General features: G+C 47.4%; 1 protein-coding gene across 1 annotated transcript; it reads left to right on the top strand.

Moving 5' to 3' along the window:
- The first annotated feature begins 1,239 nt into the window (after window positions 1–1,239).
- On the top strand, window positions 1,240–25,890 carry SPICE1 (spindle and centriole associated protein 1). The gene is made up of 15 exons (XM_056848384.1): window positions 1,240–1,335; window positions 5,260–5,307; window positions 5,883–6,029; window positions 8,155–8,257; window positions 8,640–8,761; window positions 10,115–10,215; window positions 11,738–11,874; window positions 12,731–12,865; window positions 15,674–15,927; window positions 18,370–18,501; window positions 19,997–20,147; window positions 20,674–20,898; window positions 21,507–22,114; window positions 24,331–24,523; window positions 25,784–25,890. Exons 1-15 carry the CDS (start codon window positions 1,240–1,242, stop codon window positions 25,888–25,890), a joined length of 2,559 nt encoding a protein of 852 aa, XP_056704362.1.
- Window positions 25,891–27,713: the final 1,823 nt, after the last annotated feature.

The raw sequence follows: 27,713 nt of genomic DNA, 5'->3' as shown, positions 1-27,713 counted from the left end.
CTAGCTTAGACGTAAATCCGGCACTGCTTCTGGACATGGAGCGGGGGGGGGGTCACTGGGGGTGTAGGGGGGAGGTAGTTTGGAGTTTCCTGCATTGTGCAGGGGGGGTTGGACTAGATGGCCCTGGTGGTCCTGTAATGCCTGAAATCATTATATGCTATGGGAAATGTATGTATTGGAAATGTATTCTTTGATTTGAAATATATTCTTTGTACTCAAAGTATATCTGCACTCATGAACATGCCACGCTCAGCATATTAGAGGTGGCTTGTATAGTTACACCAAGCACTTGCATATGTTACAGGCCTCAAGTATAAGAGGCCCACTGTTGCTCCTTAGTTAGAAGCTAATTAAAGAATCCATAGATGGCCTTAGTATGCTTGCATAAGCTTGTTTTTCAGAGATAAGAACCAGCTAGGAACCCTCTTAGTTAGCCTTGGCAGCTGCCAGGGTCCAAGATAAGAACTGAAGTAATTTAGGATGAAATAGAGAAGCACCTGACCATGAGGGTCTTCACTGCTCATTAGTGAGAATGAGATCACCATTTCTATGTAACGCCTCTGAATCTCTAATAGGGTATTCAAATCCTTAAATATCTATTATTGGTTATATGTATTGACGCCATGTCTTTTGTACCTCCCATTACCAAAGATTATATCCGTGCTTGCACTCCTTTGATGTTTGTGTGAATTGTCCTGCGCCTTTGGGGCAATTTTCACCCGGTGTGTATAATATTGGGCCTAATAAACAAACTGCTTTGAACTCTCAACCTCCTACTGTGTTATTGTCATTGGGAACTGATACAATAATACGGGCTTATCAGTCCCCTTCCGACTCTATGATGCCACCCTGGGGCAAAACATGGCGCTCCCCAGGCCTTGGGGGCCTGCCCGTGGAATCCCCCACCATCCACTGTCAAATCACCCCCTTCCTCGATCTCCAGGGCACAAAACATGGATCCAAGACACACAGCCTCCTGGGTTCCCATTATTTCCACGGTATTCACAGAACGCGATGCGACCCACCCACCCCCAAGCCGCGGTCTTTCGGCCGAGGCCAGGCCGGGCTAGGCGACGGGAGGGCGGGGCCTGCGGGCGGGCCAGGCCCCGGGCTGAGCCGGGCCTCCGCGGGCGAGGCGGGGTTGCCAAGGCGACGCGCGCGCGGCCTAGCGGCGGGCTTGAGGCCTGCTCTCGCCGCGCTTCTCCCGTGACCCCCTTCTCCCCCACCCCCGGCCCGGACATGTCCCTGCGAAGAGGAGGCCGCTTCCCGGCGGCGGCCGGCTGGAAGCCCCCCAAGGCCCGAAGGAGGAAGCCGCCGGCCAGGCAGGAGTGGGACGTGAGTCGAGGGGGGAGGGGGAGGGGGAGGGGGAGGGGGAGGGGGGCCCCGTGTCGGAATCCCTGCCCCGTGTCGGAATCCCTGCCCCGTGTCGGAATCCCTGCCCCGTGTCGGAATCCCTGCCCCGTGTGCACTGGCCGCTTTTGCACGTGAACAAGCAGCGGGCCTGTGCAGAAGGGGCTGCGCGTGAGCAAGAGCCTTTTGTGCATTTGCAAGAAGGCGTTTTGCTTGCATTTGTGCCGAGAGGTTTGTGGAATGGTAGATACTATTTGCTTGTGTTCTGCAATAACAGAGTACGGGATTAAACAAAGCCATATTTCTGATTTTACTGATCCAGCACGTTTTCACCCGTCCCTTCCTCCAAGGAGCTCAGTGCAGTGTACAAGTTTCTTTTTCATCTGTATTACCCTCCCAAGAACCCTGTAAGGTAGGCTAGGAACGAGCAGGAATCTATGCAAAAGTGGCTGCACTTGGCTGCTGATGGGCAGATCCTCTGTAGAGGCAAAGGCGTTTTGCTTGCATTTGTGCCCAGAGGTTTGTGGAGCGGGAGATGCTATTTGCTTGTGTTCTGCCATAACACAGTAAGGGATTGAACATAGCCATTATTTCTGATTTTACTGATCCAACACGTTTTTACCCGTCCCTTCCTCCAAGGAGCTCAGAGCAGTGTACAAGTTTCTTTCTGGTCTGTATTATCCTCCCAAGAGCCCTGTGAGGTAGGCTAGGAACAAGCAGGGATCTATGCAAAAGTGGCTGCTGATGGGCAGATCCTCTGTAGAGGCAAAGGTGTTGTGCTTGCATTTGTGCCCAGAGGTTTGTGGAGCGGGAGATGCTGTTTGCTTCAGCTCTGCCATAACAGAGTAAGGGATTGAACCTAGCCATATTTCTGATTTCACTGATCCAGCACGTTTTCATCCGTCCCTTCCTCCAAGGAGCTCAGAGCAGTGTACAAGTTTCTTTCTCGTCTGTATTCTCCTCCCAAGAGCCCTGTGGGGTAGGCTAGGAACGAGCAGGGATCTATGCAAAAGTGGCTGCTAATGGGCAGATCCTCTGTAAAGGCAAAGGCATTTTGCTTGCATTTGTGCCGAGAGGTTTGTGGAGCGGTAGATACTATTTGCTTGTGTTCTGCAATAACAGAGTACGGGATTAAACATAGCCATAGTTCTGATTTCACTGATCCAGCACGTTTTCACCCGTCCCTTCCTCCAAGGAGCTCAGAGCAGTGTACAAGTTTCTTTCTCGTCTGTATTATCCTCCCAAGAACCCTGTAAGGTAGGCTAGGAACGAGCAGGGATCTATGCAAAAGTGGCTGCACTTGGCTTCTGATGAGCAGATCCTCTGTAGAGGCAAAGGCGTTTTGCTTGCATTTGTGCCCAGAGGTTTGTGGAGCAGGAGATGCTGTTTGCTTCAGTTCTGCCATAACAGAGTAAGGGATTGAACATAGCCATAGTTCTGATTTCACTGATCCAGCACGTTTTCACCCGTCCCTTCCTCCAAGGAGCTCAGAGCAGTGTACAAGTTTCTTTCTCGTCTGTATTATCCTCCCAAGAACCCTGTGAGGTAGGCTAGGAACGAGCAGGGATCTATGCAAAAGTGGCTGCTAATGGGCAGATCCTCTGTAGAGGCAAAGGCGTTTTGCTTGCATTTGTGCCCAGAGGTTTGTGGAGCGGGAGATGCTGTTTGCTTCAGTTCTGCCATAACAGGGATTGAACATAGCCATAGTTCGGATTTTACTTATCCAGCACGTTTTTACCCGTCCCTTCCTCCAAGGAGCTCAGAACAGTGTACAAGTTTCTTTCTCATCTGTATTATCCTCCCAAGAACCCTGTAAGGTAGGCTAGGAACGAGCAGGGATCTATGCAAAAGTGGCTGCATTTGGCTGCTAATGGGCAGATCCTCCGTAGAGGCAAAGGCGTTTTGCTTGCATTTGTGCCCAGAGGTTTGTGGAGCGGGAGATGCTGTTTGCTTGTGTTCTGCAATAACAGTAAGGAGGACTGCCAGCCTCCAGATGGTGGCTGGAGATCTCCCGCTATTACAACTGATCTCCAGGCGACAGATTCAGTTCCCCTGGAGAAAAATGGCGGCTTTGGCCATTGAACTCTATGGCATTGAAGCCCCTACCCTCTCCAAACCCCGCTTTCCTCAGGCTCCACCCCAAAATCTTCAGGTCATTCCCAACTTGGAGCAGGCAACCCTCAAGAGTAAGGGATCGAACAGGAGCCATATTTCTGATGTTACTTCTTCAGTACGTTTTTATCCGACCCTTCCTCCAAGAGGCTCAGAGTAGTGTACAAGTTTCTTTCTCGTCTGTATTATCCTCCCAAGAGCCCTGTAAGGTAGGCTCCGCTCAGAAACATTGACTGGCCCAAGGTCACTCGCAGCTCAATCCTAAGGAGAGGGGATAGTTGCAAAAATGCAATTTTCTCCCAAGCGGTAACCCAACACTTTTTGTTATCCAGCTTCATGTGTGGGTGGGGTGCCCCTGCTCTCCCTTTTTCCAGCTCACCCCCTTTAATTCACCTTGGATAGCCTAGTTTCGTTGAGCAGCCCTTTTTCCGGCTGCGGGGAGCTCTCTGTGGCTACTCAGGAATTGAGCTTCTGGCTAATGGCTGGATGCAAGCAGAAACCAGACTAGAGGACAGACCTAATGAAGACTGTCCTTGGAAGAAGAGGCGCCTGTTTGGATGTGAAATAAACAGTGATAATTGGCCGCTCAGCTTCTTCAGATGCAACACGAGGTCCCAGAATTAATATTTCTTAGTCTATATGGTGCCTGTTTGTTTATGATCTGGAGTATCTTGTTAATTTCTCTCCCTGAGAGCCAAAAGTATAAAAGAGGTGAGGGTTTCAAATCAAAATAGTTAGATTCAAGTCCAATATGGGTGTCTTTGGAGCGTGTTCCGGTCCATGTTTATTTGGAACGCCTCCCAATGGAGTTTGGGGAAGCTGATTTCCAAGTAAATGTGCACAAAGTTCCAACTTTCCAGCCTGATCATAAGAACATAAGCAAAGCCATGCTGGATCAGACCAAGGTTCATCAAGCCCAGCAGTCTGTTCACACACTGAACAACCAGGTGCCTCCAGGAAGCCCACAAACAAGACGACTGCAGCAGCACCGTCCTGCCTGTGATCCACATCACCTAATATAATACGCATGCTCCTCTGATACTGGAGAGAATAGGTATGCATCATGACTACTATTCATTTTGACTAGTAGCCATGGATAGCCCTATCCTCCATGAACATGGCCACTCTCCTCTTAAAGCCTTCCGAGTTGGCTGCCATCACCACATCCTGGGACAGGGAGTTCCAAATGCTTCCCACATAATAAGGCTCCCGGGTGGTTAAAAACCCCTAGGTCTGTCAGGCCAGAGGCTAGTTTGATCTCTTCAGATCTCAAGCTAAGCAGGGTCAGCCCGGGTCAGTACTTGGATGGGCGACCACCGAGGAATACCAGGGTCGCTATGCAGAGGAAGGCAATGGCAAAACCGCCTCTGTTAGTCTCTTGCCTTGAAAACCCTACTGGTTTTCCCTACTTGAAAACCCTACTGGGTTGCCATAAGTCGGCTGTGACTTGATGGCACTTTACACACATACACAGGTCTGTGAGGAAGGGGCTGGGACACATACCACCCATCACTGCTGACAAAATAACACCTGAAACAGAATAGTAAGGCAACAGAGCAAGAAGTTATATTGTATTTTTAAAAACTGCTTGCTGAAAAGTATGTAAACCTTGTAGCGCAGTGATGTTTGCTTGGAAAGAAGCCTTGCTTTGGTCAGGTGATTTTACAACTGACTTTCTAATCCTTTCGGAGTGCGATGGGTTGTCGGGAACCAGCACTTAGGTGAATACTTAGAAACTGTTATTTGTTGGTTGCTCTTGGGCCCTTCTGCTCTTACGTGTGATGTATTTTGTCGCAGGCCACTGTTCACGACCTCACTGTGCACCGTGCTACTCCTGAGGAACTGGTAAGTTGGAGCGCCTTGGTAATGTGCTAGGTAGAATGATGCAGTTGGGCTTGTCTGTAGCAATGGCTTTATCGTTTATTTAAACCTGAGTCTGCCCTGGTCCTTTGTAATGAGCCTTCCCCATGTCTACTGCCAATCTTCCTAAATGTTTTTATCTGATTCAAAACAGATGAAAGGAAGTATTTCTTCGCACAACGCATAGTTAGCCCCAGGATGTGGTGATGGCTGCCAACTTGGAAAGCTTTAGCACACTACATAGGATTTACTTAAAGCATAATCTTAACCTCTTTATCAGCTACAGGTCAACTTGGTTTTTGTTTTAATTCCCTTTATTTTGAGTAATGGTCTGATGATGGGAAAGGCTCTTTTGTCTGTTCCTTGGCCGGTGATGGGGAGCTTTTTTGCTTTCTAATGCCACTGAAATTATGTCTGCGACTGGCTGACTTGATTCTCGTTCCTAAGATATCAGGCAGTCAGCGTAGGAAGCCACCTAGCCATCGTGTGCCACCTGTAGCATCGCTATAATATGTCCCTTAGGTCGGACGTTTGAGGAGAATGTCCTTTACCCCAACCAGGTACGACGCCATGAGATGCACAAGTCCAAGAACAAGGCCCTGGCACGTTTGGAATTGGAAGAGAATGCCTTAAAAAGCAAATGGAAGAAGCAGAGACCACGAGTTCCCGAGTCTTTGGAAAAAAGAAAGCTGGCCCTAATGAGAGAGGTAAGGTTTGGGAGGATGCCCTGCGGCTTTCACAGTTAGCAGCTTCTTTCAAAGTGCGCAGTGTATTTTCTGTGCACCACAATCATGTGGGTCTCTCGTTGTGCTCACTCCACGGATTGTGGAGAGCCATGCTGGCAGTTCCTATCAACTGAAAGTGCCACGTGGCTATAGTATACCTTGTCTGGCTGGTTTTAAAGATCAGGAAATCTGTGGTCTGCACAGGTTCAAGAAGGATCATAAGCAGATAATATTGTTTATCTTCCTTTTACTTGTTTTTATCTGTTTTAGTTTTATTTTACTATATATTTTAGCGATGATGAATGATCATCGATCATATGGAGATTGATTGAGGTCATGACATTTATATTTACAAGCTATGTAACCCCTTTAATTCTATGTATATAATAGCATTCTGGTCTAGGACCACAATAAATACTTACTTACTGTATACTTTGCCTACTTCCCCAAGTACATAATTAAGCTAATTATAATGTAACAGCCTGGATGGGCCGGACTAGCCCGATTTTATCAGATCTCAGAAGCTAAGCACAGTCGGCACAGTCGGCCCTGATCAGTACTTGGATCACCAAGGAAGTCTGATTGTCTCTTGCCTTGAAAAACCCACAGGGGTTCCTGTAAGTTAGCTGTGACTGGACCCCACTTTCCACAATCACCAACTAGAATCACAGAATCTTAGAATCGTAGAGTTGGATGGGACCACAGGATCATCTGGTCCAACCCCCTGCACAGTGCAGGAAATTCATAACTACGTCCCCCCCCACACACACACAGTGACCCCTACTCCATGTCCAGAAGATGCCCCCCCCCCAATCCTCCAGGATCCCTGGCCAATCTGGCCTGGAGGAAAATTACTTCCTGACCCCAAAGTGGCGATTGACATTTCCCTGGGCATGTAAGAAAGGGCCATGAGAGCCAAACATTGATGCAAACCTTCCTGCCCTCCCTCTCATGATCTGCCGAAGTTCACAGAATCAGCCATAGGGAACAGCTCTCAGAAGAACCGAAGATGGCATGTACACCTCCAAAGGACATTGCGCTCTACTGATAACAACTTCTTGGTGGTCCCCAGCCCTAGGAGTGTGTGGCTGTCCTCGACTGGTGGAACTCCCTTCCCAGTAACTTCAAGGCCCTGCAGGACCTAAGAACAAAATAAAGGCCGTGCTGGATCAGACCAAGGCCCATCAAGTCCAGCAGTCTGTTCACACAGTGGCCAACCAGGTGCCTCCAGGAAGCCCACAAGCAAGGCAACTGCAGCAGCATTATCCAGCCTGTGTCCCTCAGCACCTACTATAATTATCTATAAGGTAATTATAATAAGAACATAAGAAAAGCCCTGCTGGATCAGACCAAGGCTCATCAATTCCAGCAGTCTGTTCACACAGTGGCCAACCAGGTGCCTCCAGGAAGCCCACAAACAAGACGACTGCAGCACCAGCATCCTGCCTGTGTTCCACAGCACCTAATATAATAGGCATGTTCCTCTGATACTGGAGATAATAGGTATGCATCATGACTAGTAGCCATTTTGACTAGTAGCCATGGATACCCCTCTCCCCCTCTGCTCCGTGAACATGCCCACTCCCCCCTTAAAGCCTTCCAAGTTGGCAGCCATCACATACTGGGGCAGGGAGTTCCACAATTTAACTGTGCGTTGTGTGAAGAAGTACTTCCTTTTATCAGTTTTGAATCTCAAAGAGTTCTGCAGGGCCCGTAAGATGGAGTTGTTCCACCAGGGCTACAACTGAGGACAGCCATGGGTGTCATCTGCCCTGGCCTCCCTACTTCCCCCCTTTTCTGTTTTGCCCACTTCATGAACTTTAGGGGGGACCGTCTGACTGCTGTGCTTCTCAGCAGCTATTACTCTCTAATTGAGCGCCATCTGTCATTTTACGCTGTTAAATATGGTTTGATATGTATTGGTTTTAATGTATATGTACTATGGCTTTTTGTATGATTGTTTTAATGTTGTAACCTTTCATGGATGCTGTTGCCAGCTGAATATATTGATATTGATGCTCCTAACATGATAACAGTATTTGAGTAAAAGGGAAACAAGCTGAAAGTACAATGTATGACTTTCCACCCTGTGATCTGTCCCTTTCAGATCCTCTCTGATCAGTACCATCTGCAGGATGTCCTTGAGAGATCTGACCAGGCCATGGCTGTGGTGAAGGACTTGTTTGGAGATGCTCCTCGCAGGCATTTAGGTGAAATTTGCTAAGTGAAGTGAGGCTTGGCCATTAACACAGTGCAGTTTTGTTAAAACATTAAAATCAACAGAATAAAGCCCTTGATACGTTCCCCACCCCCAAGAGGTGCCTGTCTGTTCATGTGTCTGATGGAAGTGGGGTTTACCCTGCAATAAATGTGCTGCTTTTTATGTGCCACAAGACACTGCTGCCCCTCTGGAATTCGACACAGTATTTCTCTGTGCATCTGGGGAAGATAGCTGGGGCTTCCATGGAAGCGGTCTGCATGTCCGATCCGATGTAATAAGCATAACTTCGACTGTGCCCTAAAAGGACCCCAGTTAAGTCCCCAGTCCAGTAAATGTTCAGTGTTTTACAGCCTTCTTTTACCATCTCCCAGGCTTCCCAAATGTGACGGTGGCTCCTGACTGTGACACGGAATCCGCTGAAGGACCCATCATGCAAAAATTGGATCCCCCCACGCAGCTCTCCATTCTCAGCGAGTCTGTCATGGATCCCCAGGTAATGTGATTTCTGTATGAGCCATCAAATGTGGGTCTAACGATAAGATCTTCTGCTGCCGCCGCTCCAGTCAAAGCCCACTGAAATGCTTGTGTCAGTTGGCCGCGACTCGATAAAATCCACACCTTCCTCTTTCTCTTTAGAGATTTATTAAGTCCTTCCTGTCTCCCAGCCAAGTGAGGGGTGGGGAACAGCCCTCGAAAATGACATATCTCCCTCGTTGCTATTTTACTATGTCAATAAAGGTGTCTGAATCTGACATAACAAAAAATTGCTCCTCACAAACCAGCTAAAACCAATCACGAAACCAAATGTAACATTGGATTTAAGTACAATGCATTCAAGGATCCTTACAATACTTGATTTGAATGACTTGAATATTAAGTACCATCCAATGATCCTTCCGATAAGTTTAACATTAGCGATGGGGGCAAAAAACGTATTATTGTATTGTAGCTTGGACACAGACACGTTGATATATCTGCTGAATTTTCTTTCTGTTTTTCCCCTCCCCCTTTTTCTCTTTTTTTGTATCCCAATATTAATATTAATATTAATAATAATAATAAAAGGATCCTTACAAGACTGTGCCGGGGCATTACCCGTAAGATGCAGATAGCGTCTGTAATCTTTATCAGTGGTCAGACAACCCAGTTAATGCAAGCTTAGCTTTTTTTCAGGCTGAATCCATCAGAAGCAATATTTAGACCAATATGCAACTTCTGCTGCCACAATCATCTACGCTAGATATTGGAAATCTAATATAATACCAGCAACTACAGAATGGAGCAGTAAACTTTTTGATTTTGCATTAATGGCTAGATTAACTCACTTGTAAAAAATGAACTCAATGGACGAGTTTAAAATAAAATGGCAACCTCTGTATGATCATTATTCACGTACCATGAATATTTACTAAAAAATAATGAGTTTAGAGAATTACTTTAGAAACCACTCAACAAATGTTTATAGTAATGTTTATATGCTTATGACGATTGATGTTATTTTGATTTGACGACAGTTTAGACTGTGTAATGTTCGGAAGAAGAAATAGATTTGACCCTTTTCCCTTCATTCCCTTTTTTTAAATCTTTTTGTATCCCTTTATAAAGATAATAAAATATATAAATATTTTAAAAAGCAATATTTAGACACTGAGTTCATTCTAGCACTGGACTGGTTTCTCTCTTTTCAGTTTCGTAGTAGGTAAGATAGCTCCCCCCCCCCACATCAGCTGGGCTACATGTAGGGTGACCCAGATCATTTTTCACCTTATGAAATACAGCCATGGAATATGTTACATTTGAAATGCTCCCCTGTGGTGTTTGAGATGTTCTGTCTGTTTTCCGGAAGGCTCTCAACGAAGTAGAGGAAGGCTCTTCAAGCTTGCCGCTCGGGGGTGAGGACATCCAAGACACGTCCTTCAACTCTGGATCCAGCATTGATGCAAACAGGTCTCGTGCATCTTTTTGGCATCCGTATAAATACTTTGTATACTCTTGTATAAATACTTTGCCAGTGGCTCCTTAACACTTCATCTGTTGACTCAGCTCTCCTGCTTTCCCTCTGTGCTCCCTCTCTCATGCCTGGGAATTCTCTGGAAATCTCCATGATACCACTACAGTAAACCCGTTCTTCCCTTTTAAGCTGTTTATTTATTGTTATATTTGTAATTTTGAAATGATTTATGAATCCCAAGATTTTAAAGTTATATTGTCTACAATATTTTAACATTCTATAATGTTATGAATTTTGTTTTTATCTTATGTATGTTGCGCTCAAGATCTTTGGTCAGATGAGCTTGAAATAAAAGTAAAGTAACCCCGTTCTCTGCCTAAGCTGTGCAGTGCAGAGTATCTGGGAGAGTCCCTTCTTCCTTATGCCCCTGAGCTTCAGAAAGTGCAGGAAAGAGCAACCAAAATGATCAGGGGGGCTAGAGCAACTGCCCTATGAGGAGTGGTTAAAACGCTTTGGCCTGTTTAGCTTGGAAAGAAGGCAGTTAAGGGGAGACATGATAGAGGTCTATAAAATTATGCATGGTTTGGAGAGAGTGGACAGGGGGAAGCTTTTCTCCCTCTTTCATAATACCAGAATGCAGGGCCATCTGCTGAAGCTGGCGGGTGAGAGACTCAAAACCAATAAAAGGAAGTATTTCTTCACACAACATATAGTTAAATTGTGGAACTCCCTGCCCCAGGATGTGGTGATGGCTGCCAACTTGGAAGGCTTGAAGAGGGGAGTGGACATGTTCATGGAGGAGAGGGCTATCCATGACTACTAGTCAAAATGAATAGTAGTCATGCTGCACACCTATCCCCTCTAGTATCAGAGGAGCATGCCTACTTTATTAGGTGCTGTGGTACACAGGCAGGATAATGCTGCTGCAGTCATCTTGTTCGTAGGCTTCCTGGAGGCCCCTAGTTGGCCACTGTGTGAACAGACCGCTGGACTTGATGGGTCTTGGTCTGATCCCAGGTTCAATCTCTGGCATCTCCAGTTGAAAGGATTGGTAGTAGGTGATGGGAAAGGCCTCTGCCTGAGACCCAGGAGAGCTGCTGTCAGTCTGATTAGGCAGTCCTGACCTTAATAGGCCAGTGGTCTGATACAGTATGAGACAGCTTCTTATGCTCATGTGCACTTTTTATTGAGGTTGTTTTTGTTGCTTATTTTGTAGTTTTACAGCTTTCTGCTTTTATTGTGGGGGTCTTTTTGTTGCTTAATGTGTGTTGATTCTAACCTTGAATCTAGTTTTGGTGCTGGTTTTAACATTTTGGATGGGTTTGGGCAGAGCAGTTATTTAATAATTTCCATTTGTTCTAATACAAGCTTGTTGCACATTTCTGTGCATAGCTATTTATGGGGCAAAAGCAATAGTGGGGCCCCCTGAAAAGGGGTGCATCCCTTAGGTAATAACCTCTTCTATGCTTGGCAGTTAATCTTCCTAAATTTGCTCTGCATCTTTATCCTTTTCCATAGGGTGCTTCACCTTCCGCAGGAGAAGAGCTCTGTGACGGATTGCCAAGAAACAGCCGTTAAACAACAAACAAGCACTACCTCATCGCAGGAACCAAACTTGTTAGCGACTCCAACAAGAGACTTTTCATCACTGGACTGTACAGGTTCGCTCTAGTTTAATTAACTCTAACCCCTCTCCACCCACCCCACCCCCAAAAACTTCAGTGGTTAGATGATCTAGGGCACGCGTGTGAAACATACAGCCTGGGGGCCAGATCCGGCCCCTTGAGAGCTTTAATCTGGCCCACGAGGCAGCCACACACACCCCATTTCCAAGGTGTCAATGATCGCAACTGTTTAAAAAAAAAGAAAATACTTTAAGAGTGTTATTGTTTTAAGCATTTCGTATTTTAAGTTTTTTTAAAAAATCATTAATTTGCTTTGCTTGGGTCTTCTATAAAGTTTGTATCTCCGGTACATGGCATTAAATTTTATGAGACACATGGCCTGGCCCGACCAAGTGACATTTATGTCAAATCCGGCTCTTGTAACAAATGACTTCGACACCCCTGATCTAAGGGAAAGGATAGATTGGAGCCAGCGTGGTGTAGTGGTTAAGAGCGTTGGTTTGGAGCAGTGGACTCAGACCTGGAGAACCGGGTTTGATTCTCCACTCCTCCACACGAGCGGCGGACGCAAATCTGGTGAACTGGGTTGGTTTCCCCACTCCTCCACATGAAGCCAGCTGGGTGACCTTGGGCTAGTCACAGCTCTCTTAGAGCTCTCTCAGCCCCACCTACCAAACAGGGTGTCTGTTGAGGGGAGGGGAGGGGAAGGGAAGGTGATTGTAAGCCGGTTTGATTCTTCCTTAAGTGGGAGAGAAAGTCAGCATATAAAAACCAACACTTCTTATAGCTGTACACTAAACTGAGCAAAACACTTCCTCCCCCATGACACGTTGCAGTGTTGTGGCCTTCTAATGGAGATTTCTTGCATCCTTTTCGTCTCCTTTAGCCCTTAACGCTACCAATGTCGTGAGGAGAGTCCATTCAAGACTTGTGAACGAAGACCAAGTTGCCGACATCACATACATTGTGCAGCAAGTGCTGAATGCCAACCTGAAGAAGCAGAAGCAGCTTTCAGCAAAAGGTAGCGTGCTGGTAAAACGGCCCTCCTCCCTCCCGGCTGATCTGGGTTTCAGAAGGCGTTATCTGCCTTCTCCCAGGTCTCGGGCATGGCTGAGGCCTCTGTCGTACTGAGGTGGTGAGCCTCATACTGGGGTGCAGGTTGGGGGATCTCAGGATGAAATGCACCTCCCGAGAATTATGGTAAAAGGAAAAGGTCCCCTGTGCAAGCACCGGGTCATTCCTGACCCATGGGGTGACGTCATATCCCAACGTTTCCTAGGCAGACTTTGTTTACGGGGTGGTTTGCCAGTGCCTTCCCCAGTCGTCTTCCCTTTACCCCCAGCAAGTTGGGGACTCATTTTACCGACCTGGGAAGGATGGAAGGCGGAGTCAACCTTGAGCCGGCTACCTGAAACCGACTTCCGTCGGAATCGAACTCAGGTTGTGAGCAGAGCTTTTGACTGCAGTACTACAGCTTAACACTCTGTGCCACGGGGCTCCCGAGAATTAGGCTGATCAATTTATCATTAATTGATGATAGACACATCCTGATGAGACAGGAAATACATTACGAGACCTTAGTGTGAGACAATTTAAATGGTGACTATTCCAGTCTTGACACCAATAAGTTACAATGGGCCACACAATATAGAAGACAATTACTTTTTCGCGTACCTTTATATCAGGGGTGGGGAACCTTTTTTCCGCCAAGGGCCATTTGGATATTTACAACATCATTCGCGGGCCATACAAAATTATCAACTTAAAAATTAGCCAACCAAGACCCAAGCAAGCAGCTGCCCAGATGAACCCACCCCCCGCGTGGGCAACCAGGTAGGCACTCGCCCACCTGGTGGCATAGGATGGTCGGTTGCACCAGCCGGGCATAGCAGTCCAGCAGCACACCAGAGTTGCTCCTTCTCTGCATGGTCGGGGCTGGATTCTACAGCCGGCTCCTGCTACCTCCGCCTGCAGGGATGAAATGAGGACACACTGGCTAAGAACTCTGGCCCTGCCTCCTTTAACCCCTCCATTGTAGCCACTTCCGCCCCCAACCCTCTTGTAGTAGAGAGGGAACACGTTTCTCCACAGCCTGGGTGGGAAAGGGTTAACACAGTTTCTTGGGCGGTCCTAGCAACTCCATAGCTAATGACTCTTCTGTAAGCGGGGGAAAGGTTCCTTTTCTCGACAAAACAAACTCACATCCGCCTTGAATAGAGGCTATTCCTGTCTGTGGGAGGGGGCGGATCACCAGTCTTAGATCCTTCTGCCAGGACCCACGAAGGGACAGACCAAATGATTTTGCTGGCCTTAAATGGCCCTCAGGCCTGACGTTCCCCACCCCTGCTTTATATGTATTTCAGGATGTGTTTCTAAAATGTGGAAATGTATGTATGACCACTGAAGAAGGCCCTATAGGCCGGAATGCGTCTGGTTGCCTATTGGTCATTTACATATAGTTATAATCAGCCATGTTCGTAAATTAGCAATTCAGCCTAATTTGGGGGCCTAATATTTTTAACTGAGTGTACACCTCATAATAAACAATATCAGTATTTTGTATATATTTGCAGCTCAACTTTTAGGTTCTCGGTCTTGCTAAGGTTGAGTTTTTCCCCCCTTTCTGTTATTTCCATTGAGATGCACCTCCCTGCAGAAAGTAAGCCTTTCAGGGAGAAGGGTTCGGCCTTCTTTCTGCTAATTTTCTAGGCACTGGAGGGAAGGCAATATGGTATAGTCCTTGGATCCCCAACCTTTTTTATCCTGTGGGCACATTTGGAATTCAAACGCTGCATGGTGGGCGCAGCTGCTTCAAAATGGCTGCCACAGGAGGCGGAGCCAGCCACAAAATGGTTGCCATATCTTGATTTCAGTCACACAGTGAAATTTCTTGTGCCTGGTGGCAGCTGCTGCCACTTAAAAAAAAAACACCTCCAATAGCCATTCAAACACTTGCTGGGCTAAAAGCCCTACCCGACTCCGCCCACTTCCTAAGAACACTTGGCGGTTGCCAAAAAAGACGAAGGAAGAGTTGGTTTTTATATGCTGACTTTCTCCACTGCTTAAGGAAGAATCAAACCGGCTTACAAATACCTTCTCTTCCCCTCCTCAAAAAACACCCTGTGAGGTAGGTGGGGCTGAGAGAGCTCTAAGAGAGCTGTGACTAGCCCAAGATCACCTAGCTGGCTTCATATGGAGGAGTGGGGAAACCAACCCGGTTCAGCAGTTTAGCACCCGCCACTCATGTGGAGGAGTGGGGAATCAAGCCCTGTTCTCCAGATCAGAGTCCACTGCTCCAAACCACCACTCTTAACCACTACACACTACACTGACTCTCGGGTCTGATCTAGCATGGCCTGGTCTGATCCAGCTGGTCTGAACCAGCATGGCCTTTCTTGTGTTCTTATGTTATGTTTCAAGGTCACCCAGTGAGCTTCCGCGGTAGGGTGGGGATTCAAACCTAGGTCTCCGGGATCCTAGATTTGACGCTGTTTTCTGCTGCACTACACCGGCTCTCTTTGCAGTTCTGTTTCAAATGATTTGTTATTTCAGTGTGACTGTAGTATGCAACTGCAATATGAACACTGAACTTGGCAACACAAAAACTGTCCGCTGGAACTTTAAACAAGCTTTTTAGATTTCGTAGTTTGTGATGTTCTTTAAAGGTTACCTGCCCTGAGCCCAACCTGTTTTTAATGGTGCTATTGTTTTACTTGTAAGCTGCCTCGAGCAGGTCTCCGGAGAGGTGGCTGTAAATTTGTCAAATGCTGCAAATAAGCTACTGATGTCTACAGCACTAATGAGAATAAAAATGCTTCCCTCCACCCAGTAAAGAAAGCGCAAACCACACTGACACCAGCCCGACAGAAGAAGAATCGCTCAAACGCAGCCCCGGTTTCGAGTGGCCGCATGTCCAGCCTCGATGTCTTGAACCAGATGATGCGCAATGTGGAGCAGGAAATGGACGACTACGCCCAGTGGACTGGGCATGAGCTCCAGCAAGCCCCCAACGGGCACGGACTCTCTGGATTTACTTACTCGCTGGTGAACGCCCTGTGCCGAGTCATGCGCTTTTTGAAAGAGGTGGGGAGACCGCGTGACCTGCTGCGTGTAGCTGCAACAACAACGTGTGCAAGCTGCCTCGGTGCTGCAAAAACGACGTGTGCAAGCTGCCTTGGTTTTGCTTGGCCGGCCACTGTGCTTTAGCACTACACTGATTTGGGGGAGAAGCATCTAATTTGGAGAAATTTAAATATATGTTCACAAGATTAATGATCAGATACAGCAGGGGTGGGGAACCTTTTTTCCGCCAAGGGTTATTTGGATATTTATAACATCATTCACGGGCCATACAAAATTATCAACTTAAAAATTAGCCGACCAAGCCCCAAGCAGTAGCCTTCCAGCTGCACGCCAGAGTTGCTCCTGCTCTGCATGGTCGGGGCCGGATTCTACAGCCGGCTCCTGCTACCTCCGCCTGCAGGGATGAAATGAGGACACACTGGCTAAGAACACCCCCCCCCCCCGTGCGCATTCTGGCCCTGCCTCCTTTAACCCCTCCATTGTAGCCACTTCTGCCCCCAGCCCTCTTGTAGTAGAGAGGGAACACGTTTCTCCACTGCCTGGGTGGGAAAGGGTTAACACAGTTTTTTGGGCAGTCCTAGCAACTCCATAGCTAACGACTCTTCTGCAAGGGGGGCGGAAAGGTTCCTTTTCTCGGCAAAACAAACTCACATCCGCCTTGAATAGAGGCTATTCCTGTCTGTGGGAGGGGGGCGGATCGCCAGTCTTAGATCCTTCTGAGCTAGAGATCTGCCAGGACCCACGAAGGGCCATACCAAATGGCTTCGTGGGCCTTAAATTGCCCCCGGGCCTGACGTTCCCCACCCCTGAGATACCGGCTTGTCTTTTTTCCCCCCTGTCAAGTTGCAGACAACTTATGGCGACCCTGTAGTAGGGTTGTCAAGGCAAGAGATGAACACAGGTGGTTTGCCATTGACTGCCTCTACATTGCAGCCCTAAACTTCCTTGGGGTCTCCCATTCAAGTACTAACCAAAGCCCACCCTGCTTAGCTTCTGAGACCAGATTAGGTGGGCTCTCCAGGTCACGGCCTTGTCTTTTTGTGTGTGTAAAGTGCCGTCAAGTCGTTTCCGACTCATGGCGACCCTATGAGTCAATGTCCTCCAAAGCGTCCTATCCTTAACAGCCTTGCTCAGATCTTGCAAATTGAGGGCCGTGGCTTCCTTTATAGAATCGATCCTTCTCTTGTTGGGTCTTCCTCTTTTCCTGCTGCCTTCAACTTTTCCTGGCATGATTGTCTTTTCCAGTGACTCTTCTCATAATATGTCCAAAGTATGACAGCCTCAGTTTAGTCATTTTAGCTTCTAGGGTCAGTTCAGGCTTGATTTGATCTATAACCCACTGATTTGTTTTTTTGGCAGTCCACGGTATCCGTAACTCTCTCCTCCAACACCACATTTCAGAAGAATCTACTTTCTTCCTATCCGCTTTCTTCAACGTCCAGCTCTCACACCCATACCTAGTAATAGGGAATACGATGGCATGAATTAACCTGATCTTGGTTGCCAGTGACACATCCTTACACTTCTGAATCTTTTCTAGCTCCTTCATGGCTGCCCTTCCCAGTCTCAATCTCCTTCTGACTTCTTGGCTGCGGTCTCCCTTTTGGTTGATGATGGAGCCAAGGAATAGAAAGCGTTCGACAATTTCCTCATTGTCAACCTTGAAGATGTGTAATTCTCCTGAAGTTGTCTTTTTAGATACAGTGAATTCGATTGCTCTCTGTGCCATTATTCAGAAACATACGATCCATGGAGCAGGGTGTTCTTAGTAATAGTGGCGTCCACATTGTCATACAATATTGGGCAAAAAAGCATGGTTGCGTTAGCCTCCTTTATTCCCTGTTTCAGACAGGATTCAGCCAGGATCAAACACGTGCGTTTCGCCGAACGTGCATTTGATCCTGGCTGAATCCTGGCTGAAACAGGGAATAAAGGAGGCTAAAGCGACCGTGCGTTTTCGCCCAATGTAAACTTTCCAGTTCCCATTACTTGCTTTGTCTGTCAGAGGGATGGCTGGTCGAAAGCATTTCCAGGTTGATATGATTGCTATTTTAATAAGATTTTTTTAAAATTGCTGCTTTTATTGAGTTGCGTTTAGTGTTTCTTTTAGTTTGGATCTTTGATTTAAGTTTTTGTTTTCCTGCTTGAATTTGGGTGCTTTGACTGAATGACTTTTGAAAGGTGAGTCTGCTGACGCTTTTTTAATTGGCCTAGCTCCTTTTCTGATAATGATTTTTCTGAATATTGCAAGTGACCCAAGTGCTCAACTTTAAGTACTGTAATGTTTTGAGTCCCCAGCCAGGACTCTAGAAACGCAGGAGGGGAAGCCACCACCTCTAGCTTTGGGAGCTGACCTCCACTCGAGAGCTTATCTATCCCGCTAAAACTTTGGTGTGTGTCTCAAGATACAATTTCACCCTCTGTCTTCCACATGCACAAAAGAACGAGGGGAGGCTGCGTCAAGAAGCGCTGGACAGGCAACAGCTCGAAGGGGAAGTGAGCGAACAGAGAGCACTCATCGATGCTCTGACGGCAGAAATCCTCCTCGTGAGAGAAGAGAACCTCGCTTTACAGGTAGTGAAGATTTAACCAGGAAATCTGTGCTACCTATATTAGAGAGCCAGCGTGGTGTAGTGGTTAAGAGCAGTGGATTGGAGCGGTGGACTCGGGTCTGGAGAACCAGGTTTGATTCCCCACTCCTCCACATGAGCAGCGGAGGCTACTCTGGTGAACTGGATTTGTTTCCCCACTCCTCCACATGAAGCCAGCTGGGTGACCTTGGGCTAGTCACAGCTCTCTTAGAGCTCTCAGCCCCACCAACCTCAGAGGGTGTCGGTTGTGGGGAGGGGAAGGGAAGGTGATTGTAAGCCGGTTTGATTCTTCCTTAAGTGGTAGAAAATAAGAAAAGCCCTGCTGGATCAGACCAAGGCCCATCAAGTCCAGCAGTCCGTTCACACAGCGGCCAACCAAGTGCCTCTAGGAAGCCCCCAAACAAGACAACTGCAGCAGCACCATCCTGCCTGTGCTCCACAGCACCTAATATAATAGGCATGTTCCTCTGATCCTGGAGAGAATAGGTATGCTTCATGACTAGTATCCATTTTAACTAATAGCCATGAATACCCTTCTCCTCCATGAACATGTCCACTCCCCTTTTCAAGCCTTCCAAGTTGGCAGCCATCACCACATCCTGGGGCAGGGAGTGCCACAATTTAACTGTGCGTTGCATGAAGAAATACTTCCTTTGATCTGTTTTGAATCTCTCACCCTTCAGCTTCAGCGGATGACCCCGCGTTCTAGTATTGTGGGAGAAAAACTTCTCCCTGTCCACTCTCTCAAACCATGCATAATTTTATAGACCTTTATCAAGTCAACATATAAAAACCAACTCTTCTTCTTCCTCTATTAGGATCTCTTTGTTTACCAGTGTAATGTTTTTATTAAGGACTACAGACTTTAATAAGGCCAAATCTGGGGGTGGCAGGTGCAGCAGGGTTCTGTGGCTGACAATACGGGCACTCTTTCCCTGCACCTCTAGGGGTAAAAAGGGCTTTTTCTGGTTTGGTAGAGTCTGACATTCCAATCAGAGCTGTACGTTCCAGCTCCAGGATTTACATGATCCTATCCTACGGGGACCAAGAAGGAGTTTGATAATTGTTTTTGCTTTCTAGAGGTACAGTCCAGAAAGTCTGTCTGATACGCCTACGTCAGGGGTGTTGAACTCAATTGTTATGAGGGCCGGATAAGACATAAATGTCACTTGGTCGGGCTGGGCTGCCAGCCCCGACTGAGAGTGGGGGTATGTGGCTGCCTTGCCTAGCTCACGGCCTGGATAAGAGATCTAAAGGGTCTGGATCCAGCCCGCGGGCCTTATGTTTGACACCCCTGGTAGCGTAGCAGAAGAAAACGTATGTATGTATTGGGACTGTCCATTAGATTTAAAAAATCACTGCTTTTCTAAGGTTTGTGGAAATAACAGATGATGGGAGATGCCTGCCATGCTACTTGTACGCTTCCTGTAATCAAACGAACGCAGATCAGAGTCTGTTTCACTCCTTTTTCCTTCTAGAGCAAGCTTCTGCAGTACATGTTCGTAACAGACGAGCAGCTGACTTCACTCACCCGTGCGCTTAAAGGGCTCCCCGCTGCAGAATCGAACAGAACGAGAAGCCCTGGAGAGACTGGAGGGCTCTCGATCCGGAGCCCAGAGGCCGTTCAGGGTAGGAGTCTGTTTCGCTGCATTTGAGAGAGTTTTGAGAATCAGCCTAATTCAGCTGTTTGAAAACTTGCAGCTTAGGGGCTGCAGCAGAAAGGGGGATAAGCAGAAATTCAGCACCACGGCCTCTCTCCCAACCACAGCTGTATAGGATCTGACCTAGAATTTTCCCAGGCTTTTGATTCAATGCAGCACATTGAGAGCCAGTGTGGTTGTAGTGGTTAAGAGCAGTGGTTTGGAGCATTGAACTCTAATTTGGAGAACCATGTTTGATTCCCCACTACTCCACATGAGCGGCGGACTCTAATCTGGTGAACCGGGTTGTTTTCCCCACACCTCTACATGATGCCAGCTGGGTGACCTTGGGCTAGTCACAGCTCTCTCAGAACTCTCTCAGCCTCACCTACCTCACAAGGGTGTCTGTTGTGGGGAAGGGGATTGTAAGACTGTTTGATTCTCCGTTAAGTGGTAAAGAAAGTCAGCATATAAAAAACCAACTCTTCTTCTTCATCATCCTTCTCTTTTGCCAGGAAAACCTCTTGTAAATTATTTTGGACCCAAGACAGATACCTTCAGAGGGGAAAAGATGCCCGAGCTCTCGCAAAGAGACCTTCCCAGTAAAGGCCCAACGTTGCTGAATCCTCCAGACGGCGCAGGGGTCGGTCAGGTTTTATCGGCTCCTCTAATCCGGCCAGCCATCTTGTTATCTCTGCCACAGCAGAAGAGCAGCCAGGCATTGCTGCCTCTTCAGGATGGTAAGAAGGCTGCATGGATGGCATGACCGTTCCTGGTAAACCTTCATTGATCTTACTCCCTGGGGGGGTCCAAATATATAAATTCTCTAAATAAATAACTGTTTTGGGCCACTTTAATGTTGCATCTAGTCCTAAAGTCAGTTGGGCAGTTGTAAGTGGATGATTGTAGCCCTTACCCATTTTGAAGTTCAGTGCAGTTCGTTCGGCCTACTAAGTCAGGGTACTTCAGCCAGCATGGTGTAGTGGTTAGGAGCGATGGACTCTGGTCTGGAGAACCGGGTTTGATTCCCCACTCCTCCACATGCGCGGTGGACTCATATTTTAAGTCATAAATATGAGTCATATGGGTCATATTTAAGTTTTGTGGTTTTATTGTAAGAACGGGGAAACAAAGAAAGGCTCTGGAGAATTACAGAGTCCACTAATTAACATATCCTCAGAGTAGTCTGTGGACTTGATGACGTAAGAAACACCCCTCTTCTTCACCACTCACAGGATGCCAGCATCTCACCCGGTTTGGCCTTTATGTAGCCTGGTTAAAGAACCCTGGTGTATGATTAAAGACCACATGGTCGAGGTGTTTCCTACCTCTTTTGTCTTCCCCACAGAATCCTCTGGGAGAGAGTCAGACCAAGAAGAAAGGTCTTCTGTCTCGGGCCAACCACTGATGATGCAGGGGGATGGTGTCCTGTTCACCCAGAGGGGCAGAGCTCCCATCACCACTGGAGCCCTGCAGAGCTTTCTATGGGCTGACTGCTCAGGCCAACCACCGACGATGCAAGAGGACGATGCCCTCTTCCCCCAGAGGGGCAGAGTTCCTGTCGCCACCGGAGTCCCGCAGAGCTCTCTACGGGCCGACTGCTCAGGCCAACCACCAACGATGCAGGAGGACGCTGCCCTTTTCCCCCAGAAGGGCAGAGTTCCCGTCGCCGCCAGAGCCCCGCAGATCTCTCTACAGGCCGACAGCCAGCCTGTTAAGAGCGCCTTCTCAGCAGCGGCAAGTCCAGGCCCGGGTGGGTTTGCGGAGAGGCTAAATCCAGGCCCGCCCACGACATGTCCACAGGATGATCACCTGCAGAGGCAGATCGCCGAGCTCACATTCCAGAACTCCGTGATCCGAGCTCAGCTGAGCAGATTCCAGCAGCCTCAACCAGAGGCAGGAGATAGTCTGGAGCAGCCAGGCCCGATGTGGAATGCCCCAGGCAAAGAAGGGCAGGTAAAGGTGTACCTGGCGGTGCAGCTGGCTATGTAAATCCTGCTGCAGTCTCGATAAGAAAAGGATGAAGATCACAATGGGTAGCCGTGTTAGTCTGTCAATAGCAGTAGAAAAGAGCAAGAGTCCAATAGCACCTTAAAGGCTAGCAAAATTTCCAGCAGGGTATTCAGCTTTTGTGAGCCACAGCTCACTTCTTCAGGTACAGCTAGAATGTGATTCCACCTATCCTTAAGTAGAGAAATGTGAATTCAGCCACACAATGGCAATGTAAATGTCAAGAGCAAGTAAGTGACATTAGCAGGCGTGATTGGATTAGGTGTGATATGCAGAGGGGTAGTAGGCGTGGAGAAATCAGCATTGGTAATGAGACAGGAATCCCAGGTCTCTATTCAGTCCAGGAGAATGCATTGTCTTGAGCTTCATCATTAGTTGTAATTCAGCAGTCCCGCTTTCTAAATCTCCCTCTGAAACCCCTTTGTAAGAGAACTGCTAAACTCTTAAATCAGCAACTGAATGTCCTGGAAGGTTAAAATGTTGCCCCACTGGTTGGCGGGTGAAGAGTTGTGGTTGTCTTGGTTGCTGTAAATGTGCGTGCGCTCTCCCATGTTTGTGTCCTTTTTGTAAGAGGAATTGTCTTTTGTCAATTAGGCAGGGCCATCCTCATTTCCCTATTCTATCACACGGAGAATACTTCATCATTAAATAAATCATCCTGTGATGATGATTATTTTGTGGCATCTCTGCTAGTCTGAATTGATCCAGTTTGAATGGATAATCCAGGCTGGATCCTTTGTTCTGGATGTGGTGCCTTGTATAAGAATACCAGCACTTCCTATTTTTTCTTTGCCACGTTGTGCTTAAACTACACGAACATACGAAGGGATTTACACGGTTGGAGAAAACCATACGTAATTGCAATGCACAATCACCGTGTAACAAAGAGGCACATGTAAGGTGATTAACTTGCTGGTTTAACAAGCTTTTTACTGTAAACTATATCATCCACACTAATGATCATTGTATCATTCAAAGCAATTGTAGTGAGTTCCAAAATTCCAGAGTAATAAATACCATATAGATTTAACAATCTTATCCTGAATGATATGGCTGTGTGTAATGGTTTTGAATCCCAGGGTTCAAAATAACACAGTTTATAAATAGCACATCATAAAAGTATAGCAATCTTATCATTAATAATACAGCTGTGGGATGAGATGCCCTGCTTTGGTAACTGGTTTCACTAACTCTTTGTCAAAATGGTATCTACATTTACTTGATTTCCTACAAGAATGTCAAAAACAGAGCTATGTTAGTTTTTCTGTTGGATATGTTGTTGTGAAAATATTGTTGGTATTACAGGCTCGCCTTAGTAAATTGTGTGTGTAAAGTGCCGTCAAGTTGCAGCCGACTTATGGCGACCCCTTTTGGGGTGTTCATGGCAAGAGACTAACAGAGGTGGTTTGTCAGTGCCTTCCTCTGCACAGCAACCCTGGTATTCCTTGGTGGTCTCCCATCCAAATACTAACCAGGGCTGACCCTGCTTAGCTTCTGAGATGTGACGAGATCAGGCTAGCCTTAGGTGTGCTTAAACTACAGGCAATGAATTGGCCCTCTGGCTCGAATTAAACTGTTGAACACTCCCACATAATGCTCTCTCTTCTTTTTGCATCTGGACTCCCTTTAGCATCCTCATCTTTTAGTACCCCTTCCCAGTCTTTGGCCTGCCCCACAATGTTTGCCTGCCTGTGGGGCTTTTGTGAGGTTCTGCTCCCAGTCAGGTTGACCACTTCTCTGGTATGGCAAATGGTCAGGCAACATATATCTCCTGAGGCTGGACTTTTTGTGGATATTCCATCACACTCGCACGTCCAAGCGATGTTGATGGCTTCCCTGCCGCAAGCGCAAAGCCATCTTGAGAGAGACGTTCGGTTTAAAGGCAGAGTTGGGGCACTTGCAGATTAATTCATGCTTCACAAACAAAAATTAAAACACAAATTGAAATGGAAACATTCTGTTAATTTAATACCTATCTTTTCCCGTTCTGGTGATAATTCCTCATTACTGTACTTAATGTTTTGTACGCTGTCTCAATCCACAAGAGATCGTTTAGCAGTCTCTTTGTATGCACTCTGCATGCCAACCACAGCAAAGAAATAAGTGTACAGGCTAACCGGTTTAAAATGTGTCTTCAGTCATCCTTTTGAATGTCCCTTTAGGAAGCCAGCCAAGCTGCGAGCAGCTCGAAAGCACCCCCAAAGAGCCTGGACCAGCGAATAGCAGAGCTGAACCGCCAAAGCGCCGAAGCGCGCAGCAAACTGCTGCAGCTGATCAGCCAGCAGAAACTGGCCACGCTCGTCTCCGTCTCACCACCCATTTCACCGATCCCGTCGCCTTCCACAAACCTGAGCGGTAAATACCCAACACTGAAAGAGGCACAGACCAGGTGTCTTCTACGCAAGGAGGGGATTTTGTGGTTTGCCCGTTGCTGGTGCAGCTGCAGATAAAGCACGGCAGCAGTGGGGCTTCCACATGGCAGGTTTCCCCATAGTTTCCCCGCCCCAGTCCCCCAGAAGTGGCCAACCTCTCTTCCCTAAGCCACTAGGGCCTTTGCAGTATTTTTAAAAAATCAGCACACGAATATCATTATACTAATATATTGTTGCGCTGATATCAGATTCTCTGAATTCCCAGCTTTGATTCGGGGTGTGGGAAGGAATGTCTGTAGCCCTTTTCCTTGTGGAGATATAAGGGTGAATGCATGACCTCACAAGGTGAAGTAAAAAGTTTTTTTAAAAACAAGGTTGAAAATTCAGAGAACATGCTACATCTAGTGTTACAATGGCATATTGATAAAATGATATTCTAGTGCTGACCCAAAAATAAATAAATGAAAAGCTCCCTGGTGGTGGTGGGAGGAAATGGCTTCCACGGAGGACAGAAAAATCTAAATGTATCCACCCTCATATCAGCCACCCAGGCTTGTCTGCAGTCTTTCTCAAAACTTCACAGCAAAGCAGGTTTGAGAAAGATAGGAGAAAAGCTGGGGAAATCCACCCAGGGGGGGAGTGTACAGGAATACACCATGATGCTTTGGAGAAGCCAGAAAAAAAAACCACTTCGCAACAGCATCAAACTCAGGGCAGATAAACCATATGAAAGACCCCTCAGTATTACCAGTTGCCAACATAAGGGCTTGTTTTGTTAATGTTCTTGTTTGTGAGCTTCCTGGAGGCACCCGGTTGGCCACTGTGTGAACAGACTGCTGGACTTGATGGGCCTGGGTCTGATCCAGCAGGGCCTTACTTATGTTCTTATGATAATTATATATAATTATCTTAGGTGCTGTGGAACTCAGGCAGGACAATGCTGCTGCAGTTGACTTGTTTGGGGGCTTCCTGGAGGCACCCGGTTGGCCACTGTGTGAACAGACTGCTGGACTTGATGGGCCTTGGTCTGATCCAGCAGGGCCTTTCTTATGTTCTAATGCTGGCTGTCTTCACTTGGCAGTCATTCAACTTGTAAAAATCCCAGAATAGTACTCCATTCTTAAAACATTCTAAACGGTTTGTGACGTGTTCTCATCGCCGCCGCAACTAACTGCCTTCTAGTAATTCAGTAGCCAGTGGTTGAGACTCATGGTTTGTTTGTTTGTTTTTGCTTGCTTTTAAGAAACTGGAAAGAGGAAAATTGAGGTGACCATTCCAGTGGCAGAAACTCTGGACAGTTCTAAAGAAGATACTCCTTCCCCTGCCAGTGGGACCAGTGCAAGAAGGTAAAGTCTAGTTGCGTAAGATGAGAAGTACCTTGACAGACAAGGCAAAAGAACACAACCATTTAAAAATAAGCCAACATGTGAAATGTTCTATTTATAGCCCTCATTTGGCTTTTACAAGCTGTGAATGATCACGGCTTTTGGCTGTCCAAACAGAAAGTGACTGCCACTCTGAGATGTGGCTGTTCGTTGAGCATCTGCTTGGCGTGCAGAAGGTCCCAGGTTCAATCCCCAGCATCTCCAGTGAAAGGGACTAGGGAGGTAAGGTGATGTGAAAGACCGCCGCCTGAGAACCTGGAGAGCCGCTGCCAGTCTGAGTAGACAATACTGACTTTGATGGACCAGGGGTCTGATTCAGTATAAGGCAGCTTCGTGGGTTCATGGCAGGCAGGACTTTTTTCCTCCCATTTGAGAGTCCTCTGTAAGTCCTGTCTGTCTTGGAAAGATTCCTATGCCTATTTCCTCCTGGCCACATGAGCTGCTTGCTAATTCTGTCATTAATGCAGCAGAAACCAACAAAAATAACATTTTTATGGAGGCCGATGGAAGGTCCCTGGAGCCGTCTGCAGGCCTTTTAATTAGGTGACGACTTTTTAAACTCCATTTAGAGCCAGTCTGGCGCGGAATTAGAATGCTGGTCCAGAACCGGGAGACCCCGGCTGCGATTCCCACTCGGCACAACGTTCACTTGGCAATTATCTGGCATAATTGTTTTCATATATGTTAAAACATTTCCCCCTATAACACAGAATTTACTTGATGTGTTCTACATGGGGCTGCCACTGAAGACTGTCTGGAAACCTCAGTTGTTCCAGAATGCATCAGCTGGGTTGTTGTTGGGGAGGCTGGTTTCAGGCATATTGTGTCACCTCTGTGTTGCACTGGCCACCCGTGCGTTTCTGGGCACGACTCAAGAGTGCTGGTTCTTACCTTGAAAGCCTTAAACCTGCTTGGACCGCCTCCCCCGGTATCGTCCAGCCAGCCCAGTTAAGATTATGTTTTCATACTCTTTGTACCCCTCCCCCACCTGCACAGGTGAGGCAGGAGGAGACCCAGAGACAGGGCTTTCTCCGTGGTGGCACCTTGCCTGCGGAATGCTCCTGTTCTCTAAGCAGAGGTCTCCTCCAGACTTCCTTCCTGTACTCCTGTGCCAGAGCAGGGACTGAACTCATTGGCATGCTGAGCCAGTGCTCTTTCACAACGCTGTGGATCCTTTCCATTCCTGTAACTGAATAAAGGTTGACCCTGCCGGCCTTTACTGCGTTGCTGTTGTCTATCTGGGCCTGTACTTCTGAGGCTGGCCAGCTATGTCTTTGGGTGAGGTCAGGATCAACCTGGCCCACCTTCTCTCCTCGGGCTACTGAACAGGAAGGGGGTTTGCAAGGAAAGATCAAATTCTTCCCTTTCCTTCCTGATCCCTGTGCCTACAGGTCTTCAGGCGCCTCAAGCCAGATGAGCCTACCGCAGAGTGCTGCTCTGGGAAATGCACCACCAATACCTGACAGTCGCAGGGTGAAGGTAAGTCTGCTGCGAACAAAGGTGTCTCCTCCTACTCCTGCGGTGGGAAGTTTCTGCATGTGGTTGCCCAGGGCAGCGAGGAGGGTTCGCTCTTCGTGGAGTCCTGATGCCTGGCGGTATGTTCTTCAATTGCCAGGTTTTCACACTGTGATGGTGGTGGAAAGTGCCCTCAAGTCTCAGCCCACGCAAGGTGACCCCCGTAGAGTTTTTCAAGGCAAGAGAAGTTCAGAAGTGTTTTGCTGTCACCTGACCCTGAGTGGCGACCCTGGGCTTCCTCGGTGGCCTCCCACCCAAGTACTAACCAGGGCC

This window comes from Euleptes europaea, chromosome 4 (assembly GCF_029931775.1).
Source record: "Euleptes europaea isolate rEulEur1 chromosome 4, rEulEur1.hap1, whole genome shotgun sequence".
Classification (NCBI taxonomy): domain Eukaryota; kingdom Metazoa; phylum Chordata; class Lepidosauria; order Squamata; family Sphaerodactylidae; genus Euleptes; species Euleptes europaea.
The sequence above is the reverse complement of the archived record's forward strand: the minus strand, read 5'-3'. Positions and strand labels throughout refer to the sequence as shown.